This window comes from Rhineura floridana, chromosome 2 (genome assembly GCF_030035675.1).
Source record: "Rhineura floridana isolate rRhiFlo1 chromosome 2, rRhiFlo1.hap2, whole genome shotgun sequence".
Classification (NCBI taxonomy): domain Eukaryota; kingdom Metazoa; phylum Chordata; class Lepidosauria; order Squamata; family Rhineuridae; genus Rhineura; species Rhineura floridana.
The window spans coordinates 79019434-79043306 of record NC_084481.1 but is presented as its reverse complement, the minus strand read 5'-3'; the positions used below and the strand labels follow the sequence as shown (position 1 = coordinate 79043306).

The 23873-nt window shown below is 40.1% G+C and overlaps 1 protein-coding gene across 4 annotated transcripts in view; it reads right to left on the bottom strand.

The window, feature by feature from the left end:
• The window catches only part of HEG1 (heart development protein with EGF like domains 1), an 87496-nt gene that overhangs the window by 26114 nt on the left and 37509 nt on the right, over positions 1 to 23873 (bottom strand). Inside the window, exons 5-13 of one of the 4 annotated variants that reach the window (XM_061609042.1) lie at positions 21380 to 21703; positions 19355 to 19672; positions 16718 to 17041; positions 14798 to 14971; positions 10881 to 11222; positions 9372 to 9704; positions 3672 to 5075; positions 2117 to 2233; positions 1888 to 2007 (exon numbers count right to left, since the gene is read on the bottom strand). In XM_061609042.1, the coding sequence (XP_061465026.1) occupies positions 1888 to 2007; positions 2117 to 2233; positions 3672 to 5075; positions 9372 to 9704; positions 10881 to 11222; positions 14798 to 14971; positions 16718 to 17041; positions 19355 to 19672; positions 21380 to 21703 (3456 nt within the window). Of the gene's footprint in view, positions 1 to 1887; positions 2008 to 2116; positions 2234 to 3671; positions 5076 to 9371; positions 9705 to 10880; positions 11223 to 14647; positions 14972 to 16717; positions 17042 to 19354; positions 19673 to 21379; positions 21704 to 23873 lie in introns of all 4 variants that reach the window. The other 3 variants (XM_061609041.1, XM_061609043.1, XM_061609044.1) reach the window with 3 other exon arrangements.

The window sequence follows — 23873 nt, the reverse complement described above, 5'->3', positions numbered from 1 at the left end:
TTGGGAAGGCATATCCTATTATTACTGCATTTCCTTTGAGTATAGCTGCATTTAACTCAATGTGCTTGAACATTAGCATTGTTCTGTGAATGACAAACGATCATGTGTACCTTTTGACATTTCCTAACTGATAGACTAATCTATGGCATTTTGGTACATAAGCAGTCAAAAAACTATCTGAAAAGGCCTTTCTACTATGGCTGCAATGCAGAGAACTTAGAAATGAGGACAGAATTTTCTGGGCAGAGAATTCTATAACACTCTTTGGAAACATGTACAATGTATATTTGTAAGATTGCAGTATTGTTAACTATGGAGATGCCTGTCCTCATAATGGCTGGGATGTAGAGAGAAGGTCCATATATTTTGGGGATACTGAGGAAGTGAGGAGAAAGCCAATGCATTTCAGGGACACATTTGGTCTTAGGGGAAGTCTCCCTCAGTTGAGGCCAGGCTATACCGTCAATAATGCTATTAACTGACAATTATACAATAAAACTGGGACCTAGGAAGCTGCCTTAGACCATTGACCCATCTAGCTCAGTATTGTCTACACTGACTGGCAGAAACTTTCCAGGCTTTCAGACAAGAATCTTTTCTAGCACTACCTAGAGATACCGGAGTTTAAACCTGGGACCTTCTGCATGTAAAACATGTTTTAGCACTGAGCTACATCCCTTTAAAGAAGAAACGTGTGTCCCTCTAGAAGCTGTTGGACTACAACGCCCATAATCCCTGGATTGGCTGGGGTTGATGGGTTTCAGAATCCAACAACATGGGCCCTTCTTTGAAGTCTTGATGTACAAAATTATGGATTAGATCTAGACATTTGGTGTCCAACACAGTTGCCACTTGCCACGTGTGGCAAAATGGCTACTGACCTCAAGCAAACTGGTGCTTTACTTCTATCTTTTAAATAAAATTTTAAATAAAACTTTACACATGTACCAGTTCAAAAAGTGTCCATCCCCCACCCTTAGCAATCACAGATTCATCCTTGGGTCCTAATCCCTTTTCCAATTTGAAAAGTACAGAATTGCTTTTGAATTCATGCAAGATCCATTTCACATTAACATCTACAGTTCTCAACTATCTCAAGAACTTGTAAGGCTTCTTTCTTTGGAAAGGCACCTTTTCGAGATACATGTGATTTCACTTCAAAGCACTCAACATTTGAAAGATGATTCAGTTGTTAGGACGTGGACTTATATTTTAAATCGAGAGTCTGTGGTTCTAACTACAGTTATTCCAAGACTGTTTTCAATTTTTGGTTCAACCTGGCTCTGCAAATCAACTTTTTCAGTGGTTAAAATGGTGAAACCAAAATATAGGCTGTGGATATTGGATGAAAATTGGAGGGGTCATTGAGGTGCAGTCCACATGATTTTATACCTGATTTTCTTGCACTACTTAATGAAAATATTTTTTCATTAATTCTATCAATAAATAATTCAAAACATAATTGTGTATTTTTCTACCCTCAAAAACACAGGTTTTTTTGTCATGTGGCAAAAATGTTAACATATTCGCCACAATTTGGTATGAAAAAACAGTTGGATACTGCTGATCTAGACTTAAGTTAGTTAAACGTAGGTCCCATTGAAACCAATTGGATAAGTTAATTATGACTGGACTTAAGTTCCAACTGATTTCAAGGGAATCCAAGTTTAATTAACTCCGTCTGGATACAAGTTTATATAAATTGCCCAATGACATAAAGCAGCAGCCATCAAACTGTCACAAACCAACAAAATCATGTTAGTGGTATTTCTGATAACAAGAACCAGTCCATGCTAGCAAAACCTTTTTTTTAAAAAAGAAAAGCTACCTATGCCTTTATATTTTATTAAGAAGTTACCCTGCCCCCAACCCGTTCAGTTCACTTACCTAAATTGCATTTTCCTTTCTCCATCTGATAGCCCAGGGAACACATACACTGGAATGAACCTTGGGTGTTTGTACATGTGGCCAAGGCTGGGCACGGATTAGACAGACACTCATCTACATCTGAAACAGAAGGGGGGAAAAGCCACAGTCTGTAGAATGACAATCCATCAATCCATTTTTCACTGCCATAAAGAATTGCTGTAAATGGCTGCCGTTATTCATCCTTTACCCATACTGCAGTCTTCTCCTTGCCAGCCAGGTGAACACTGACACTGGAATGTGTCCATCAAGCTATCCATACTGCATTTCCCATTATTAAGGCAAGTATCCATGGTACACACATTAGCTGTGAAATATAAACATTTGGAGAATTAGGATCATCAGATGTGGCTAGAGCTTTCTACAGGATCATCAGGTGTGGCTAGAGCTTTCTACATTCACAAATTCAATTATCAAAGTAATACATGGCACCTTTCACACACAAAAATAATCTTCCTATTCTGATATCTAGACTCACAAGTCAAGCTGCATGTGGCATATGCTGCTGTGGGGTCCAGCAGGCAAGGTACGTCTGGAGCATTACCAGCAACTGACACCTTGAAGCCAAAAGGAATGCACTTCTCAGTGTAGCATTATACCTTGATCACAAGCTGCTACTCAGCTTATATTGCACATGACATTTTGTGAAGCAGGCACAGAGGGAAGGTTCATAGGTCTTTGCCTTGTTTAAAAGCTGGAGAACATTGCCACCACATACTGGTCCATCCTTTTAGGAGTAAAGTTATTACCAAATAGCTATAGTTCCTAACTATATAAATTATGTCATAGATGTAAACAAAATGACACTATTGTACAAGCAGGACCTGCAAGAGAAAGTTGCATTGCAGAGGGTTGCTATTCAGGTTCCCGAGAGACAGATGGCCATGACCTTTTCCTGGATATTCCATTCTGTTCTCTTTCTGAATGCTTTTCTGTCCTCCACAACAAGGGATGTGCTAGAATTCTGCCCAATTTGGATTTTGTATCAAATTTTCCATTAATTTGCTTATTAATAGCTGAGGATCAGATTTTAATGTAGCGAATTTCTGTTGCTATTTTTGAAGTGGCCTTTAAAAAAAAAATCCACCTCCAAAGCATTGATCGTAAAAACGATAATTTAATAATATTTTCAAATACTGATATTTCCTTCAAAATATAATATTTCTTCCAAGCAAAAACCCCCACAGATCAGTAAAAGTAGCAGCTAGAGAATAAAGAACAAACTTGAACTGATACCAGCCGCTTAGGTCAATGGAATGCTTTTGAACCAGCACTGGCCAGTGGATCCCATCCCTACCCCCAATAGACATTCAGCATTCTGTGGCCACTGTTGGGTTCTTATGGCAGAGGGTGTGTGCGCCCCCTCTGGGTTTTTCCCCCAAATAATTTCTTTTCTGCTTCTGCAAACCTTGGCATTTCCTCAAACATACCAATACATCCCTCTGTTTCTCATAGGTTTCTCAATCCCTCTGGTTTCATAGGTTCACAACTCAGCTGCTGAGTCCACTACTAATATATATGAAGGTTTGTGTTTTTAAGGAAACAAATCCTTATTTTCCCCCTCCTTCATTTGCAACTAATTTCTGATTCAGAGTAGGCGGTCTCTGTTTTGTAGAAACTCATGGCCACTTCGATATCTATTAGAAAATTTACCAAATGAATTCCCATCCAAATGTGCATTATATTGCACAATTTAATTCATTTCTTGTGTCATAGCTGTTTTTATGCTCTCAGAGAAGGTTTACCTTTTCCATGGGAAGCTGAAAATGTCTTTCGGCTTTCTACCCACATGACAGTGGTTGGTTTAGTGGGAACTGGTGAAGTAGAAGAAGTCCCTGCAGTGGTTTTTCTGGAAGAAAACATTTTGGGAGGATGGGTAGCAGTGGTACTGGGCTTGGTGACTTTAATACTAGTTGAGATGCTTGTTTCCATTGCTTTTGTAGGCATTCCAGTGGCATAAGAGGGTATCTTGGTAGGAAAGGGAGGTTGTGCTTTCTGAGCCTTTGTAGTGACCACATAATCCGTGCTTGATGCTAAAGTAGGTAACCCCAACGTTGTGTGAACTGTCTTTATAAAGTTCTTTCCTGTGGTTACCACCACAAAACTGAAGGCATCCTTTTGAGTGGTTGTGTATGACAATGTAGATGTTGTTGCTTTTGCTGTCTCTGACTCTGTGGTACTTTCTAGCAAGTATGTAGGAAACGTAGGCAAAACAGAAGGGGTTTTTCCAACCCTGGCCCTTGGGAGTGAAACATTTTGTTCTTTTGAGCTCTTGGTTTCATCTAGGGATACAATCCTAGGTGATGAGAGGTCCGTGAGTTGTTCAGTAGTTTCAGTCAGAAGAGGAGAAGATCCTGTTGAACCCCGATCACTACTATCCTTCAATTGATACATCCCAGTGTGGCTGTTGACCTCACTGTGGGAACTTCCAGCAGTGGGTGGGTCTGTTCCAGTTGTCCCTTCAGATACAGCCATAGAAACGCTGGTTTCAAAATGTTTGCTAGGTTGTAACGATGAAGGTGTCGAGGAAAGAGAAGGCAACAAAGAGGGGAATGGTGGTAATGTGGGCAGCACTGTTGATGACAGCCTGGGTGAAAAAGTCACTAAAAGAGTTTGAGGGGATGATGAAAACAGTGATGGGAAAGCAGAGGAAGACAATGGGAAAGGGGATTCTGAGGACGAAAAGAGAGCTGGCAGCCGAGTTGGTGGAAGTGAATCCTGTTCTGGTGATGTTGAAGTGGATGATGCAAATGACAAGCTGCCATCAGATGTCGATTCAGACTTTGAATACAACTGAGTTGTATGCACCTCACTGAGCACAGAAGAATATGCTGCTGTTTTCAAGGACTGTACAGCCAAAGGTTCTGTTGACAGCACAGAGAAATCCATGTCATTTGAGGACATGTTGCTTCTTCTGCTCTGGGTCGCAGAAAATGAGGACTGAGCTGACTCTGAAGGGCTGGACATTTCTGCATAAAAAGTGGAACTTTCTGATGAGTCTGCTGACATGCTGCTATTTGGGACAGACAGCAACGTCCTTTCTCCACCCCTTGTGAAAGTGGTTGAAATGTATGTACTGTCAGTATGAGAAACGGAGGTCCTTTTTCCAGTGTCAGTGCCACTCATTGGCTGGTGGTCTGCTCCAGTGTCTACAAATAAGCAAAATTATTATTGATTGTTAATATGACGTTTCTACTGATATATGTTGGGGGCCAAGCAACAACAATAGTTTCAGACTTTCTATGTAAAGTATTGCTGTGAGTCAAATTACACTGGTGATCACTTTTATATCCTGATCTGTATTTGACCCTCCTTCCCCCACTTCTTGTCATTATATGTTTTAACCAGAAAAAGTTCAATAAAAATATTTGTGATTTTAAAAAAATAGCTGCAAGATACAATTATTGGTAACTTCCACTATCATTTTATGTGAATTCACTTTCATGAGATGGATGATGACCTATGTTATCATTATATTGAGATAGAAAATCCCAGACTAAAATAATAATAGAAGGAATATTTACAGCAACTAAGAGGGAAACAAGCTATATCCCCTTCTTGTTGATATCCTCTTGTTTCTAAACATTCTAAACATTAGCCTGGTGAGAACAAGTGACTAATAAGGAACAAATAACTCACAATATTGCACTGAGCTGCTGTGTAAAATGAGCTATGAATGGTGCAATCCTATACACATTGTGAGTCAATCCCATTAAACCAAATGGGATTGACTTATGACAAGACGTGCATAGGATTAGGTGTTAGGCTGCAATTCTGTATATGTCTATTCAGATGTAAGCCCCATTGAGTTCACTTGGGCATAGACCCAAGGAAATGTGCATAGGATTTCAGACAAACTCTACCCCCTCTTTGCAATTATTTCTTTCTTTTGCTTTCTATTACTCACTTTCTTAAAGGGTCAATAATGGCTTACAATAATAATAAACAGTTTAAAATTAGTATCTCAAACACAACACAGTATTAAAACCAAACTATTTTTTTAATGTCATAACTAATATCAACAATTACTTTATTTTAACCTACAGCGCTTGAGCTATGACTCTAAGACTGGCAGGCTCTTCTGGAAAATAAAGTCCACAACCTTGAAGCTACTACTGAGAATTCTTTTAGCTAGGGACCAGATGAACTCACAAATCAGAGATGCTCTCTGAGATCACCTTGTAAGGCCAACCTTTATGTCCCTTCACCTTCTGGGAGGGGGGATGTAGAAGAGGGTCTTTTCTGTACTTGTGACCTAGAATGTGGAATTTCCTGCCCTCAGATACTTGTTTTTATTCTGCCACAGTTAATGGCAGCTAGCAAGGCAGTTTGTGAAGTTAAACCACTGGCTCCAATAGCATGGCAACAGAGAAAGGAGGGACCTTCTCATCCTTACTGTTGATCACTAGGAACCCATGGGGAGATTGGGAGGGCTGCCACCAGCACTGTGCAAGTACATGGTTATTGAAAATGGGGACACAGCTGCTAACATCATCAGGGTTGACCATCCCCTCAACAAATGTGTGATTGTGTAGTGGTACTCATCTTCCACCCACCAACCAAAGATAATTGCAGAAAGCCTCCTCCCCCCATTGCCACATCATTTCAGCAAAATGCCTCACCAGCTGACACTGCTACTAGGGTTCTGCCGCTGCTTGAAGGCATTTGAACTCCAGCAAACCTTTAATGTGTCTGCTGAATAAGATACGTAATTTTGCTCAGTCCTGGTTCTCCCTTAGTTTTATTAGTTTGGTTTGGAAACTTTGGAGATGAAAAGATGGGGCACAGGTGTTGCAATAAAGACAAGAAATATATAAAAGAAGATGCATTCCCTAAAATATGCAGGAGCCAGAATCTGTAGAGGTTACGTGTTAGAACCTACACCTTGAATTCTGGCATGAAAGGAAGAACAATCAGTGTCATAGGTCCTCAGATGTTGTCAAGTTACAACTTCCATCATCCTTCACCATTGGCTAGGCTGGCTGGGGCTGATGGGAGTGAGGTATCAAAGGCCAAGACAAAGAAGTGTGTCTTCAGCATGCAACAGAAACTGCATAATCAAGATGCCAGATGTACCTCCGTGGGGAGGGAATTCCATGATTTAGGGGCTACCACAGATAATACCCTCTGCTGGTCCACTACCTCCAAACTTCTGAGGTCAGTAGGACTACCCAGCCCCCTGCCTTCTTGGAAACTGATGTGGTAACTGATTCTGTGAAGCCAACTCAGAGCCATATCTTTTGAGGGTGAGAAAGCAGGTTGACTGCATGCTTTGACAGGAGGCAGATAATAAGGTGTGAGTGGAACTCAGTTGGGAACTGCATTTATCCATCCCTGGAACTGATGAGAGAGGAAGTGGACAGCTGTTCAGATGGCCAGGTCTTGATAAAAATTCAATTGGCATTTGCATGGCAAGAGTTACAGATTATACTTGGTTATTGTGATTATTAATTAATGGGATATGTAGTAAACTATAATAAGAGTTGTATCCAACAGAGTGCTAAGTCAGAGTCCTGTTAGCACAATGATTACCGCTAGTTTAAGAGAGTCCTCCCCTCATATGCCCCCTAAATCTGTTCTAGTAGTCCCCCCCAGCCCTACAGAGCAGATTTGGGGAGGGCATGGGATGCATTCATAGGAAGGAGAGGGGGGGAAGTTCCATTGCACTAGCAGTAATCTTTGCCTTTACAGGATGAGTTAGTTGAATACTGCCCTATATGTTTTCAGAGGTCTGCTTCACAACAGAAGGAATTCTATTATCTCCATGTAAGTGGGAGAATTACAACTTGGCAGCATCCCTTATTGAAGTTCAACATGAAAAGAATTAGCCCCAAGGAATTAGGATGGCACTATGCAAACTTGATCAATGCCTACATTTAGTTGAAACTATTATAAGTAATTGGCATGGTTATTTATTGTTTGTATGGTGCATTGCAACTATGAGAATTTAATATGCATGTTTTTATAAAGCATTGGGCCTTTGGTGGGACTGACTATCTATGGATCAAGGTTTTCATAGTGAGGGTTTCTAAATCTAAGTTTGTGTACACGTTTTTCCCTATGGTACTTTTTATACTCTTTAGTGGCTGTGACATCTTGTATGTTTTATTATATTGTTACAGTTATACATTTCAATAAAAAACTCATTTTAAAAAGTGCTAATAATGAACATTTGAGCAGTTTATACTGAGTCAGCCCATTAGTCTGTCTTGCCCAGTACTACTGTGATTGGCTGTGATCCTTCAAAGTCTCAGACAGAGGCCTTTCCCAGTCCTCCTGCCTGAAACCCCTTTCCTAACTGAAGAAGAAGGGTCTAAACTTGGGATATAATGCAAGCAAAGCCTGTGCTCTAGCACTGAGTTATGGCCTCTTCCATAAAAGGAGAGCCCTCTTTCCTTCCGGTTGTGGGGGCTCATCTGTGGATTCTAGGCCACAGAGATAAACAACACTCTTTTAGAATGACTTGGCCAATGTCATAATGCACCTGCTTGAAGAGAAATTATGTGGTGTAGGTCAACTCAGGGCCAACACAGATATGGCCAACTCACCAAGTGGTTAATGTGGGGAAGCATGACTACTTGATAAGGCCTCCAGCATTTAACACACATTAGGAACCATGGCAGAAAAAAAAGTGTTTATCATTGGCAGACAACCAAGCAAATCGACTGTGCAAAATCTCACTACATGTTAAGTTGGTCATCTGGATTGGGTCACATTGCAGAAACCAATATGGGGATCTGCAGAGAAAAGCAGGCATAAATATAAAACATCGGATGTGTAACCACTGAAGAGCACAATGCCCATCATGCCAGATAGTTGTGTACTGACATAGGTTCAACTGACTGGCCCAGTTCACACTCGAAGCTAAGCCAAGTCATGAACAAACATGGACAAGCAAATGTGTGGGTTCCAGGAGTGAAGACTGTGGGCACTTTGCTTCTCCTTAAGACTGAAGGAGCACTATTGCTGCAGTGTTGTAAGGTAGGCCATGGTTTGGCTTAGCATTATCTCCCCAAACCATGAGCAGTAAGCCATAGAACAAACCTTGGCTACAGTTTGTGGTTTGTCTGGGGTAAGATAAAACCATGAGCCCAGGTTTGGACAAATTACTAAGCCAAACCATGGCTTTGCTCACAGCAGCAGCAGGATCAGGAACCCGCACATTTGCTCATTTGGACTAAGCCATGGTTTGGCTTAGCATTATGTATGAACTGGATCACTGTGGACATCGGATAATTGTTGATCCCAAGAATAAAAAGACACACATAAAAGCAATACCTTTTATTGATTCACCTTCATTCAGTTTCACCCACGAAAATATGGTCCAATGAAACTTGTCGCCTTACAGGGTAAAAGCTTACGTGCTCTGGAAAAATATATAGTTAAGTGATAGTTTTGTCTAGATTGGTGCTGGTAGGTAAAGCAGGGTACAAAATAAAACTAACCTGAAGGTTCACTTTGGAAGGAAGAGTAAGTTGGTATCCTTGATGAGCTGAGACTTTGAAAAGTCTCAGTTGCAGGCCCAGATATATCAAAGTATTTTTCTGAGAAGTCAGTCCTTTGAGAGTATACCTTTGATGAGGAAGGATTTAGCTCCGAGCCATTGAACTCTTCCATATATGATGAGGGGCTTTCAGTTGCTTCAACAAATGTAGTGTTAACTATAGATTGTACAGTTTGTGCTTCTTCTTTGCTGAAAGTTGCTGAACTATAAGTGCTTTCGGTATAAGAGCGTGAAACACTTGAGCCACTCACTGAATTATTACCATTTCCAAAAGCTAAAACAGGAATTTAGAAATGAAAATTTAAAATTGCACTCACAGCAGACAACCTCACTATTAGAAACTGATTATTCATAATGTATAGTTACTAGGCTCTAGTAAAATGAATTGTAAATTGTGCCCCATTTTGAAGGTATGTTGTTTTAGCTGAAACCTCCAGGTTTGCCCGTGGAATACCACAAATAGTGGCATTTCATTGGCTCATACTGTAGGCCAGATGCCCTTACAGCCAAACAGATTTTGTTCTGCAAAAAACAAACCCAAATATTATGCTCTGAACAGTTCATATTAAAAAAAATGATCAAGAGGGTTAGAAACTTGATAGTTTGTATGTGTATATGTTAAGGAGAATGTAAGTTCAGCAGTTAATGTGAATAATAACTGGCCATTGTGCACATTCACCAGGCCTCACAGAGAATGTGCACATTAAGCTTCCATGAAGGAGTTGTGCATATTTTACAGTCAATGTACATAACCTCCAACAGGCCTTGGGAGAATTGCATACATCATCTGAATTTTGTACATTCTCTGGCCATTGTGCATAATCCCCAACAGGCTTTAAGGAATGAGCATTTTCTTGGCAAAACTTTTTACATTCTGTGGCCAATATGCATAATCTTCAATAGGCCTTAGGGAATGTGTATATCTCACCTGCATTTTGTACATTCTCGGGGCAATATGCACATTCTCTGGTCAATGTGCATAGTCTCCAAGAAATCTCTTTTCAGAAGTGCCCATCCTGGACTGCTTCTGGCCCACTGGCCAATAAGTGAGGGGCTCCAGATAAAGATTAACTATTAACATTGTTCTGCAATCCATCCCCCTTTTCACTGTGCTTACCTGTTCCCCAGTCAGCAAGGGGTACAGGGAGAAGAAAGTTTTAAACCTTCCTTCCCTCTCCCATAATTCTGATAGAAATTGCCCCCCCACACACACACACACTATTAAGCTAAGGAAAAAGCTTAATAGCAGCATGGGCTCAATCATCATGGGAATTGCAAGGGAGGGAAGATTTAACTAGCTAAAAAAGGATAACCCAGCAGGGAAAAGAGGGCTGTGAGAAAAAAAGTGACATACCTCTCATCCTATCCACTGCCATTTCTGCCCCCTACACACACACACAATGAGGACAGCCAATTCTTCCTTCACTCTTTGTCCTAAAAGAAAACTTACTTGATAAATCCTTTGATGAAGTTGAGAACAGTGGAACTTCAGAGGAATGTTGAACTGAGCGCTCAGTAGAAGGCCCAGTGGGTTGCACTTCACTTAATGAGACACTGAGTATTTCTGCCCCAGAAGTTAAGATCAGGGTTGGTTCTGAAGACCTGGAAGTTTCAGTTTTGTAACTGGTACTATCTGCTGCATCAGGAGATGTGCTGTTATCTGGTAGAGACCGTGTTGTCCTCTCTCCACCATGTATGAATATAGCTGATAAGTATATGCTGTCTGTAGAAGCACTAGAAACCCTCCTTTCTGCCTCTGATACTTTAACTGGCTGTAGACTACTTCCAGTGCCTAAAACGAGATGAAACATGGCTATGGTTATGGTGAACTACAAATATCATATGCATCATTCTACAAAGTCTTTTAAGTAATACTTTATTTATAAGCATCACTTCTGATTCTTTTAAGTGTTAATATTTATAGTCTTCATAATACATCTGATCCTAAAAGTTTTTCAACTAATGCCACAGAACATTACTGTGTGCAATTCGGACAAAGATGCTGTTAGTTAGACTTAAGCCCTCAGTTGTTATATCATTATGATATAGGCTTGGATTATTTTGATTTTATTGAGACTTAATGTCTGCCTGTGGATAGCCTCCAGAGCATGTTGAGTCTAGAAATGGGAAATTAGATGACTGTATCACACTAATTTTCTGTACATTTATGGTTCCATGGAGTTGGAGTAGTTTCAGAAGATTGAAGTTGCATGCAGACTAGTCCAGAATGAGTTTTAAAGGAAAAATGGTGCAGAAACTGGATAGCAATGTCTTTAGTCAGTGAGTACATGAATTGTTTTACAATGTTGCTGTGCAATTAGAAATGCCTCCAATGTTTCACTTGTTCACTGTGACCAGTATTTTACATTATGTGTAATTTCAGAAATGATCATCATAATGGGTTGTATTTAGCTAAGTCCAATGCAGAGTAGACCTACTGAAACTAATGAACCCAAGTTAGGCTGCAATCCAATACACACTTACCTAGGAGTAAGTCCCCTTGAACCCGATGGAGCTTACTTCTGACTAAACATATATTGGATTGCAGCCTTAGTCATGTCTTTTAACTTGGAAGGGTCTGCTAAGAGCAGGACTAGCATTGAACACCACCCATGAACAACAACAATAAGAATTTTTCAAAAAGAGTTTTCAAAGTTGTAACACAAAGAATGGACATGTACAAAGAAAACAACTGCATGAAAAGCCATAGCAATTTTCATTGTTATAGAGACAAGCTGTTGTCCAATTTAAAAATGATATATATTCTTAGCAGCAGAAATAGCTGTACCTAAGGGCTGGGAGTCCAGAGTCTGTGAGTTCAAATCCCTGCTTATGTCTCCTGGGTATCAAGGGCCAGCTAAGATCACCCCCACAGTGAGTGGCTCAGGGGTTACGTGCCCTGCCACCTGTGCAGCCGTGGGCAAGCTGCATATTCCCAAGAAGCCCAGTTGCCCACCAGTTGGCAGTTGCGGACAAGGAAGGGGCTGGCTTGTGCAGCTGTGGCAAGCTGAGCAGGCCCTAGCCAGCTGGGGAGGACTAGCCTCAGAGGGTGGCAATGGTAAACCCCCTCTGAATACCATGAACACTGTATTCATAGGGTCGCCATAAGTCGGGATCGACTTGAAAGCAGTCCCATCCATCCATCCATGGGTATCAGGAATATGCATTCTGAACTTTTTTACTTTTTTTGCTAGAATCTGAGGTCCACCAGATGCAAAATAGCAGCACGATGGGCTGGGGTTGAGGGGGAAGGCTGTACAGTGAGAATTAAGCAACAGAGTCTTGCTGAGCACATGTCCAAGAATTTGTTGCAGAGCTGAGCTTGCATTTCTTTCACACAAATCCACTCCTGGTTTTCCCTTCAGTTCCTCTATTCCAGCAGCCTAATTTGGGGGAATGGGGCTACTAGGAGATCCCGATCTACCGCCTGCCCATTCTTGCTTTACATGACAAATGTGGCATGTATAACAGGGTCCCCAGTTGCATGTATTTATGTATGTAAGAGACACCTGTACATATATGTATGTTATCCACAGGAAACACAGTTGTGTACAATACATTTTGTCACATAAAATGTGGACCTGTCCACGAAGAGCAAACCACGTTTTCGCTGATATATATTACAATAATTGAAAATAGACTGTTACTTTTAAAAAAAGAAGTAAGAGGGAGAAATTAGATAGAAGGGAAACAAATGAATGGTTGGGTCTCTAGTAGGTTTCTAACTGAGGCAGGAACCAAAGTAGAAAAACTCAATTGAAAGATCTATTGCAGAAGATGAATAAACTGAAGTTTTGGAGGAATGTGTAAATAAAGGCTCTTTTGAAGACTCAGGGAAATCCATCTTTGTAGATGGGAAACTTTCCTTTCCACTTTGGGCTGTAGCTGATGAGGCCTGGGTTAAATCTGAAGAACTGACATCCTCCAAATCAAAAGCTGAGAACTCTGTTGTATCTGTGGATTTGCTCCTGTTGGTTAGAGATCCTAAAGTCCCATCTCTACTTTGGAGGACTGTGGCTGTAGAGAACATACTCTCAGTCTGAGTGGCCCTTTTTCCTATACCGAAGTTGCTAAAAGTATGCTGGCCACTCCTAACATCTATAAGAGAATAAACCATAATTATAACTTTGTCTACATTACAAGTTCAGACTAATGCTATGCACATACAGTAATTCTGCAATGCTATTCATGTTTACCCAGAAGTTAAGTCACAATGTGTTCAGTGGGGCTTATTCCCTTGTAAGTGTGTTTAGGATTGCTCTCTAATTTTATTATAAAAATATTATTCACACTTTTTAATAGTACCTTATACTTCTCATGTCACTGTGATCTCATTCAAATGCTTTTAAAAAAACTTGCAATGGAAACCCTTTACATTTCAGAGTGATTTGTTTATTTAGGCCACATCCGCATCATAAATTTAATGCACATGGCTTTTGCCAAAGAATCCTGGAAACTGTAGTTTGTTGAGGGTGCTGGTAACTGTAGCTCTGTGAGAGGTAAATAGTGAGGGGGAAATCCCAGGATTCTTTGGGAGAATCCATGTAGTTTAAATGTATGGTGTGGATATGACCACATACAGTGCATGCAGCTTTCATCACACTGAAGTGTTCATCAGTAACCTCTATATTACTGCTCTAACACATGAAGTGGCCCTAAATTAGGGTGAAATTAAAGGTTAGGAACTTTTCAGAGCACATGATTAGAGATTATACTGATAAGGTTCAGCATCCCTTTAGCTAGTTTCCCATTCTCAAACCATATCATATCATAGCTCGCCACAAGAGTTGGGACCACCATGTGAAAAGTTTTTTTTTTACTCTGTCCCAATCATTGTGCATGGCAGTCACCAGGGCGTGTGTGGAAACTCACAATGTGATGACCCTGATTCGTACAGTGACTTATATAAACAGTACAGCTGAGAGGGAGGGGGACTTACCACAGGGATACTGATTTCCAGGGGATGTGTAATCTTCAAATCACCTTTTAGGGGATGATGGGTGTGGCTGGAAAGGGGATGTGAGGAAAGGGCTAAACTTTTCATGTTTAGAGGACACCTTTAAACAAAGTCCCCAGAGACAGAAAGCTTGCATGAACTTTCTGTCATTGTCTACAATCAGGAACAATCTCCTCTTTTTCCACAGGAACCCTAGTTTTACACCAGCCAAGTTAAACAGTGCTCTCAAATCTGTCCCAAAATAAGTCTTAATTCTTTACCTGTTGTTTCTGAAGGAGGCTGAGAATGTGTAAGTGCTGCTTCAGTAAACTCAGCGTCCTTTGGTGATAAATTCATTTGTATGGTCTGTACTGGAGTTAACACATAAGAAGAATTAGGGAGGTCTGAAGAGCTAGAGATTTTGGTATTACCAGTGATGGACATTTGTGTTGCATTATGGGAATCAGTTATGTTGCTTTGAGTTCGTAAGGTATTCTCTCCACTTCTGTCAGATGGACCTGGAACAGGTGCACTGTCCGTGTGAGAAATGGAAATGCTGTCTGTATTTGACCTGCTTCTTGGCTGATGATCACTATCTTCAGTAACTGAAAAACAACAGTAAAAATTACATGTGCTGCCTGAAAATGTTCTTATGTAATTATATTCATACAGATCAATGGAAAACATGAACGGGACTGTTGCAGCCTGACAAAAATAACGAATGCCCAGATTAAGGATTGAATTCAGCTAAGAGTAGAGACACATTTGTGGTTTTGCTGGCTTCAGTGCGTCTTCACCTCTGTTTTCTGAACACAGGGACAAACTCTACCCCATTTTACTCCAAAACCTCGGAAGGTGCAGCTCAAGTGCATTTTACCTTGAAGTCAGCTTCACACAGACTTCAAATCTAATTGGCCATCAACCCTGTTGCTACTCCAGGTGTGTCCAGTGAAAATGCTTTGCTGTAGGCTCAGGCATACACAGTGATATGCCTAGTGCTTTGATGTGGGTGGTTCTAGTCAGCAGTGGAGGAGGGAGATGTGTCCAACCTGGGCAAATACGTTTGAAACCTGAGCCAAACAAAATGGCTGGGGGTTCAGAGGGGAGAATGTAAGTTCCACTATATGAACAAAAGTTATTATCTCATGCAAAGTTGGATACAACCCAATTTTTTTAATGAGGTATAGTTAATATTTTCCATATATGGTTCATTTTTCATTTCCAGCTATTATCATAATAAGGAAAAAGATTAATTTGTATTTGGGAAATTCCAATTGTATCATATGAAGGTGGACATTGCCCATAGATTCTGTGAAGAAGAGAAGACTATAAATAAATCCTAATTTAAAAATACTCATACCAAGCAGATTAGTATTATTCATTTTAGGCTTAATAAATGGAATTCATGTTATCAGCAATTAAAGCTTCACAATTAATAATCCCTCTTTTTTTCTAGATTTCAAAACTTCTTTGGTTAGCTCAAAAAATCAGGATCATTTATTACTGAAGCTGATACAGACTTATGGGATAAACACACAATGTTTTCTTTTCTAAGCCAATTTGAGATTAAAAAGTTACTGTTAACTTCCTTGAGATGTCTCTTATTCACCTCTGATAACGCTGATAGGGGAGCACCAGCAATTGCTAGATCTATTACAAACAAGGAGAGGCTGAATTCTGAATCCAATATGCCTAACAGTTAATGTAACTGGAGTACCATTATACTCTAATATTAGGAAAAGAAGCACTCTCTCTTTTTCTCATCTTGAATTACTAAGGTTTCTACCCACATTATAAATTTATTTTTCCAGACACTGGGCTGAACCCAATGGCAACTTTGCACAAGCAGAAAACTTATCCAGTTATCCAGATGGGAATCCTGACTTTGGCTGACTCACGCACCCACCAACTGCAGCCCCCTGTGCCCCCAAAGAGCTGCTCCTAAGGATTAGGCAACCCTCCAAAACTGCATATGATAGGGCATGGAAAGATGTATAAGGGGAAATAACTGAAAATCACTTGCAAGCAGGGGTGCTTTGCACAAGTGAAAGTGCTTTCAATATTCTTCAAGAAACAAACCTACCCACCACACAGCAAAGTTAGCTTTATATTTCCCCACCGTTCCTTCTTTAATGAACAACTTGTAATAGTTACATAAATCCTTCACATTTGTAATCAAGTTTATTCCCAAATGCCATAGTAGCTTCTTTCCAACTTTCAGCTATCTGCTCTTTTTCTTTCTCTTTTTAAAATGCATTCTTTTCTAATGTTTTGGTTTCATCCTTACACTAGAGGGACAGTGAAACAGTGCTCTGAAATCTGTAATAAACGAGGAGATCTTCATCCTTTACCTGTTGTTTCTGAAAAAGCCTGGGAATGTGCAAGTGCTGCTTCAGTGAAATCATTGTCCTCTGGTAACAAATCCATTTGTCTAGTCTGTACTGCAGTTAACACATGAGAAGAATCCATGAGGTCTGAAGAGGCAGAGATTTCATTGATAGAGGTTGTGGATATTGGTGTTGCATTGAAAGAACTGCTGATGTCTCTTAAAGTTCGTAATGTCCTTTCTCCACCTCTCTCAGTGAAACCTGAAACAGACACACCATCCATATGATAACTGGAAATACTTCTCTCTGTATTTAAGCTGCTCTTTGGCTGACCACTCTCTTCTGTAGCTGAAACATAGCAGAAAGAAATGAAATGTACCATGAGTTAAAATTTAAAGTAATTTAATTTCTTTGGAGGCTATTATTATTTACCCCTAATAATACACTTGTCCCATTATGAACAAAAGAGATTATGAATTACAATTCCATTATACTACCAGTTAATGCAATCAACTAATATTACATTCTACTATTAGGAAAGGAAGGACTGCCTCTTTTTCTCATCTTCAGTTAGTATTTTGATGCATAGTTTTATCCAGCTGTTATTTTCTCATAAATTGCTACCTTTTATTAATCTGATTGTTTTATAAGCTAATCAGAAGAGACTAAATAGGAAATTTAACTTTGACATCAATATCACCTTTGCTGCTGTTATTCTTTAAAAAAACCTTAAAAACAGCACCCCAGAAAGCTTTTACCTTCCCCACGGTTGCACCAAGGAAAATACTTATTTAAAGAGAGAAAGTTATAACTATAAATTTTAAAATTGTTTTGCAAACTTTGAATATTTTAGGACAGTCTACATGTCTTAGTGGTTTGTCTTTCCAGCTGCAACAGGGATGGGAAGCCTGTGGCCCTCTAGGTATTGTACTACAGCTTGCGTCATTCCTGACCATGAAATAAAAGGAAGATGGAAGCAATACACTGAAGAACTCTGTAAAAGAGATGACAGGATGACAGATTCATTCATGGAGGAACCGTATGATGAAGAACTAGAAATTTTAGAACGTGAGGTAAAAGCTGCTCTTAAAATACTTGGAAGAAACAAATCATCAGGAACAGATGGCATACCAATAGAGTTGCTACAAGCTACTGAGACTAAAACTATCCAAACTTTGACAAAAATGTATCAACAAATATGGAAAACTAAACAATAGCCCACAGACTGGAAGCATTCAATATACATCCCAATTCCAAAGAAAAGAGATCCCAGGAAATGCAATAATTATCAAAGTATTGCCTTAATATCCTATGCAAGTAAAGTAATGCTCAAGATTCTACAACAAAGGCTGTTACCATTTATGGAACAAGAAATGCCAAATGTCCAAGCTGGATTCAGAAAAGGAAGAGGCACCAGAGATCATTTCGCAAACATACATTGGATAATGGAACGGACCAAGGAATTTCAGAAGAAAATCACCCTGTGCTTTATAGATTATAGCAAAGCCTTTGATTGTGTAGATCATGAAGAACTATGGAATGCTTTAAAAGAAATGGGGGTGCCACAGCATCTGATTGTCCTGATGCGCAACCCATACTCTGGACAAGAGACTACTGTAAGGACAGAATATGGAGAAACCGATTTGGTTCCCAATGGGAAAGGGTGTGAGACAGGGGTGTATTTTATCACCCTACTTTTTTAATCTATACGCAGAACATATCACACAGAAAGCGGGATTGGACCAAGATGAAGGAGGTGTGAAAATTGCAGGGAAAAATATCAATAATTGAAAATATGCACACTATACCATACTACTAGCAAAAACCAGTAATGATTTGAAATGAATACTGATGAAAGTTAAAGAGGAAAGCACAAAAGCAGGAATATAGCTGAAAGTCAAGAAGACTAAAGTAATGACAACAGAAGATTTATGTAACTTTAAGGTTGACAACAAGGACATTGAACTTGTCAAGGGTTATCAATACCTCGGCACAGTCATTAACCAAAATGGAGATAATAGTCAAGAAATCAGAAGAAGGCTATGACTGGGGAGGGCAGCTATGAGAGAACTAGAAAAGGTCCTCAAATGCAAAGATGTATCACTGAACACTAAAGTCAGGATCATTCAGACCATGGTATACCCTATCTCTATGTATGGATGTGAAAGTTGGACAGTGAAAAAAGTGGATAAGAGAAAAATTAACTCATTTGAAATGTGGTGTTGGAGGAGAGCTTTGTGCATACCATGGACTGCAAAAAAGACAAATCATTGGGTGTTAGAACAAATTAAACCAGAACTATCACTAGAAGCTAAAATGATGAAACTGAAGTTATCATACTTTGGACACATAATGAGAAGACATAATTCACTACAAAATACAATAATGCTGGGGAAAACAGAAGGGAGTAGGAAAAAAGGAAGGCCAAACAAGAGATGGATTGATTCCATAAAGGAAGCCACAGATCTGAACTTACAAGATCTGAACAGGGTGGTTCACAACAGAAGCTATTGGAGGTCGCTGATTCATGGGGTTGCTGTAAGTAGTGATCGACTTGAAGGCACATAACAATAACAACAATGTTTGGGTTACATCTTTACACCACACAAGTGAAATAGTGCTCAGAAATCTGTAAGAAAAGAGGAGATCTTTATCCTTTACCTGTTGTTTCTGAAAAAGCCTGGGAATATGTAAGTGCTGTTTCAGTGAAATCATTGTCCTCTGGCGACAAACCCATTTGTCCAGTCTGTACTGGAGTTAACACATGAGAAGAGTCTGTGAGGTCTGAAGAGGCAGAGATTTCATTGCTAGTGGTTGCGGATATTGGTGTTGCATTGAAAGAACTGGTGATGTCTTTTAAAGTTTGTAATGTCCTCTCTGTGCCTGTCTCAGTTTGTCCTGAAACAGACACACCATCCACGTGAGAACTCGAAATACATCTCTCTGTATTTGACCTGGTCCTCGACTGACCACTCTCTTCTGTAGATGAAACACAAGAGTAAGAAATGAGATGTGCCACCTACATGTACTGAAAGGGTATCAGATAGCATTTCTTCCCATTATTATGTTCATTCAGATCTAATGGAAAACAAGTTAATTTCCCCTTCATTCTTATCAAAGCAGCAAACTCTGCTTTGATGTAGCAGATTAAAAAATATATAATGAGAAAATCTTGAACTTGATTGTGTGTTTGTCAGTCAAAAGGGTGACTATTTGTGAGTGTGAGTGACAGAAAAAAGAGTGAACTCCTGCGTGTAGGAGTGGATTCCTAAACCGTAATTTTTTGTGCTCTTACTTTCTGTGCTACAGTGGATGCTGCTGTCAAGGGTGCCCCAGTGTCCTTGGATCATGGAGACATTTCCCTCCTGCTGTACGTGAAGTGCCTCCACCTGCGTCTGGCTAACATATGAATGAGCTTGCCACTCTGATTCATGGAAGTTGCCAAGAATGCTGAGGGAGTGGCTGTTGGAGTTGCCAAGTTCTTTTTGGAGTGCTTTTTTCTTCTTCTTAATGTTTGTGCTGGGACTGCCTGGAATCCTGACTAAGTTGCACTGATGGCACACCAGCATAAGCTGGCTGCAAACTTGCTGGGGCATTATGATTGTCCAGAAAACGTGTCAAGGTTTTCCTCTCTCAACAAGTGCACAAATATGTCCTAATCTTGCCACCCTGGGGTCCTGCTGGGAGGAAGGGCGGGATATAAATCTAATAAATAAATAAATAAAAATAATTTGAAAATATTCATACCATGGAGGATTAGTGCTTCATCTTAATTTCTCTGTACACTGGAACCAAATTATCAGCAATTAAATATTTGCATTTATGTAATGTCTCTTTTTTCCCAATCACAATTTTTCCTTGGTCAATGCTGAAACCAGGATAATTTATGACTGACGCTTGTGGAGATTTTGGTATGCTCAAACATATTTAATATGTATCCCATATTCTAAAAAAAAATGTGATTTAAAAAATTACCTTAAACCTTTTTGGAGGCTATTATTATTTATCCCTAATAATGCTGATAGGGACCTCCACCTAATCACTTGTTCCATTAAAAACAGATGAGATTCTGAATTATAAATCCAATACACTATCAGTTAATACAACTGGACTAACATTACATCTTGCTATTAAGAAAAGAAAGTCTACCATCTTCAATTAATATTTTTATCCACAATTTGTCATGATATTTTCTCATAAAGTGATGCTATTTATGAATCTGATTGTTTTATAAGCTAATCAGAAGACACTGACAAAAGAAATTTAACTTTGGCATCAGTATCAACCTTACTGCCAATATCCTTAAAAAAAAAAACAGCACCCAAGATAGCTTTCACTTTCCCCATGGTTGCACCAAGGAAAATACATCTTCAAAGAGTGACTTATAACTGTTGCTAACATTTTTAGTAAGTCTTGACTCAGTGGCATATAATAGGGATGAGAAACCAGTGGTCCTCTAGGTGATATTGCACTACAGTTCCCATCATTCCTGACCATTGGCCATGGCTGGCTATGGCTGATGGGAGATGGAGTGTAACAACATCTGAGGGTCAAAGGTTTTCAGTCTTTGAGCAATAAGTAGGCTGCTCCTTTACCCTCTATGTTTATATTCATTCCTAATGTTTTGGTTACAATTTTACACCACACAAGTAAAATAATGGGGGAAAAGGGATCTTTGTACTTTACCTGTTGTTTCTGAAGGAGCCTGGGACTGTGTAACTGCTGTTTCAGTGAAATCATTGTCCTCTGGTGACAAATCCATTTGTCCAGTCTGTATTGAAGTAAACGCATGAGAAGAATCTGTGAGGCCTGAGGAGGTGGAGGTTTCAATGCTAGAGGTTGTAGATATTTGTGTTGCATTAAAAATACTGCTGATGTCTCTTAAAGTTCGTAATGTCCTCTCTCTGCCTCTCTCAGTTAGACCTGAAACAGACGCACCGTCCATCCAAGAAGTGGAAATACTTCTCCCTGTACTTGTGCTGCTTCTCAGCTGACCATTGTCTTCTGCAGCTGAAACACAAGAGTAAGAAATGAGACGTGCCACTTGCATGTGCTGAAAGGGTAACAGACTGCATTTCTTCCCTTTATTACATTCATTCAGTTTTAATGGAAATAAGTTAATTTCCCCTTCATTTTTATCAAACCAGCAAACTATTGGGAAAGGTGTAATGGATTAAAAACCATATAATGAGAAAACCTTGAAATTGATTGACATTTATCATGTGTTGGTCTGTCAAAAGGGTGGCTCTTTGAAAAAAAGTAAAGGATAGAAAAGGAGGGAACTCCTGTGTTTAGGGCTGGGTGCTTGAACCTTCATTTCTGTGCTCTTACTGCTTCCACTGCAGTGTATGCTGCTGTAGAGGGTGTTCTGTTGTCCTTGTGCCTGGTAAATTGTGCTTTGTATTTGCAGTGGGGCAGGATCATGGAGACATTGCCCTCCTAGTATACATGAAGCAGCTCCAGATGCGTCTGGCTGACATATCACCACTATAAGAAAGCCGCTCCGTGATTGGTAGGAACTGGCAATGTTGCCAAGGAAGATGAGGATGTGGCTGTTGGGAGTTGTCACATTCTGTTAGGATTGCTTGTTTTCTTCTCAACTTTTGTGCTGGTGCTCCAATGGAATCCTGATGTAAGTCACATCCACACCACACATTTAAAGCACATTCATACCACTTCAACAGTTATGGCTTCCTCCAAAGAATCCTGGCAACTGCAGTTTACTCCCCACAGAGCTATAACTCCCAGCACCATTAGCAAACTACAGTTCTCAGGATTCTTTGTGGGAAGCCATGTACTTTAAATATATGGTGCAGAGGTGGCCTGTTACACTGATGTTACACCAGTATAATCTGGCTGCCAGTTTGTTGGGACCTTAGGTTTATCCAGAAAATGGGTCGACGTTTTAAAAGACATATCCCCCCCCCTCTCTCAAATAAAGATCACAAATATGTCCTAATTTGAAAATATTCAAATCAGGGAGGAGTACCATTCACTTTCATCTTAATTTTCCTGTTTGCTGGAAACATATTATCAGCAATTAAATCTTTGCATTTCTGTGACCTCTCTTTTTCCATATTTTTCCTCTTTTTGCTCATCTTCAATTAGTATTTTTATCCATAGTTTTTTTATTTTTCCAGACATTATAATCTCATAAACTGCTTAATTGGGTTGTGTTATTTAGAGAACTCAAGGTGGTGTACATGGTTCTCCCCCATTCCATTGTATCCTCACAACAACCATGTGAGGGAGGTTAGTGACTGGCCCAATGACACCAAGTAAACAGTGGCTGAGTAAGGATTTCAAATCCTTTTTGCTAAAAAAAAAAAAGCTGTAGGTACTATAAGATATCAATAAATAACCACAACAAGCAAATATACTGCTTGCTTTTTAACTATTTAAATCTTGAAGTTATCCAAGCATGAGCATCTGAACAGAACTGCTGTAAATGTTAAATCACTTTTGACTCCTAACATTTGAAACACCATATCTGGTCTTGCACTGAATATAGTATTCCCAGCCTAAGATCAGTAGATGAAAGACCTGTAGTCACAGAACTAATTTACAACTCATGAAGAGGCCTGGCACCAGTGGGCAGCCAGGTTGGGCCCTGGCCAAGGGAACCTGTGGCCCAGAGGGGACCCCAAGGGGCTCCTCCTTAAGGTGGGAGGGTGGAGCTCCTGCTCCATGATGTGTGGCAGTGTTGGGTCATGCGACCCGACACTGCTGCAGAACAGGAGCTCCCAGGCATCTCCCAATTCAGGCAGCATGGGTGCCTAACTCACCTACCTGTTGCATTAGTGTGTCAGTGTGCACACCCCGCATGCTCTGTGCATGCCTGCCATCACCCAAAATGGCTTGGGTGATAGCAGGCATGTGAGTGCAGTGCATGCACACTAATGCAGAAACTAGGTGGGGCACGCAGGCTTGTTTAAACCTCACACTGCCTGTATTGGGAGGGGGTGTTGGGGCATATTGGGCTGCAGGCCTGGGACAGGCTGGTGCCCAAGGGCCCAGGCATGCCTGGTGCTGGCCCTGCTCATGAGACTTGAGTGCTTTATATGGTTTAGGGTTGGCATTGGTGGAGGACAGAGCTCTTGTGCATTTAACAGCTATGTGGCAGGCAGATATCAAACAGAACAAGCCTTATCTAGCATGGAACTACAATTATGGGGAAAGC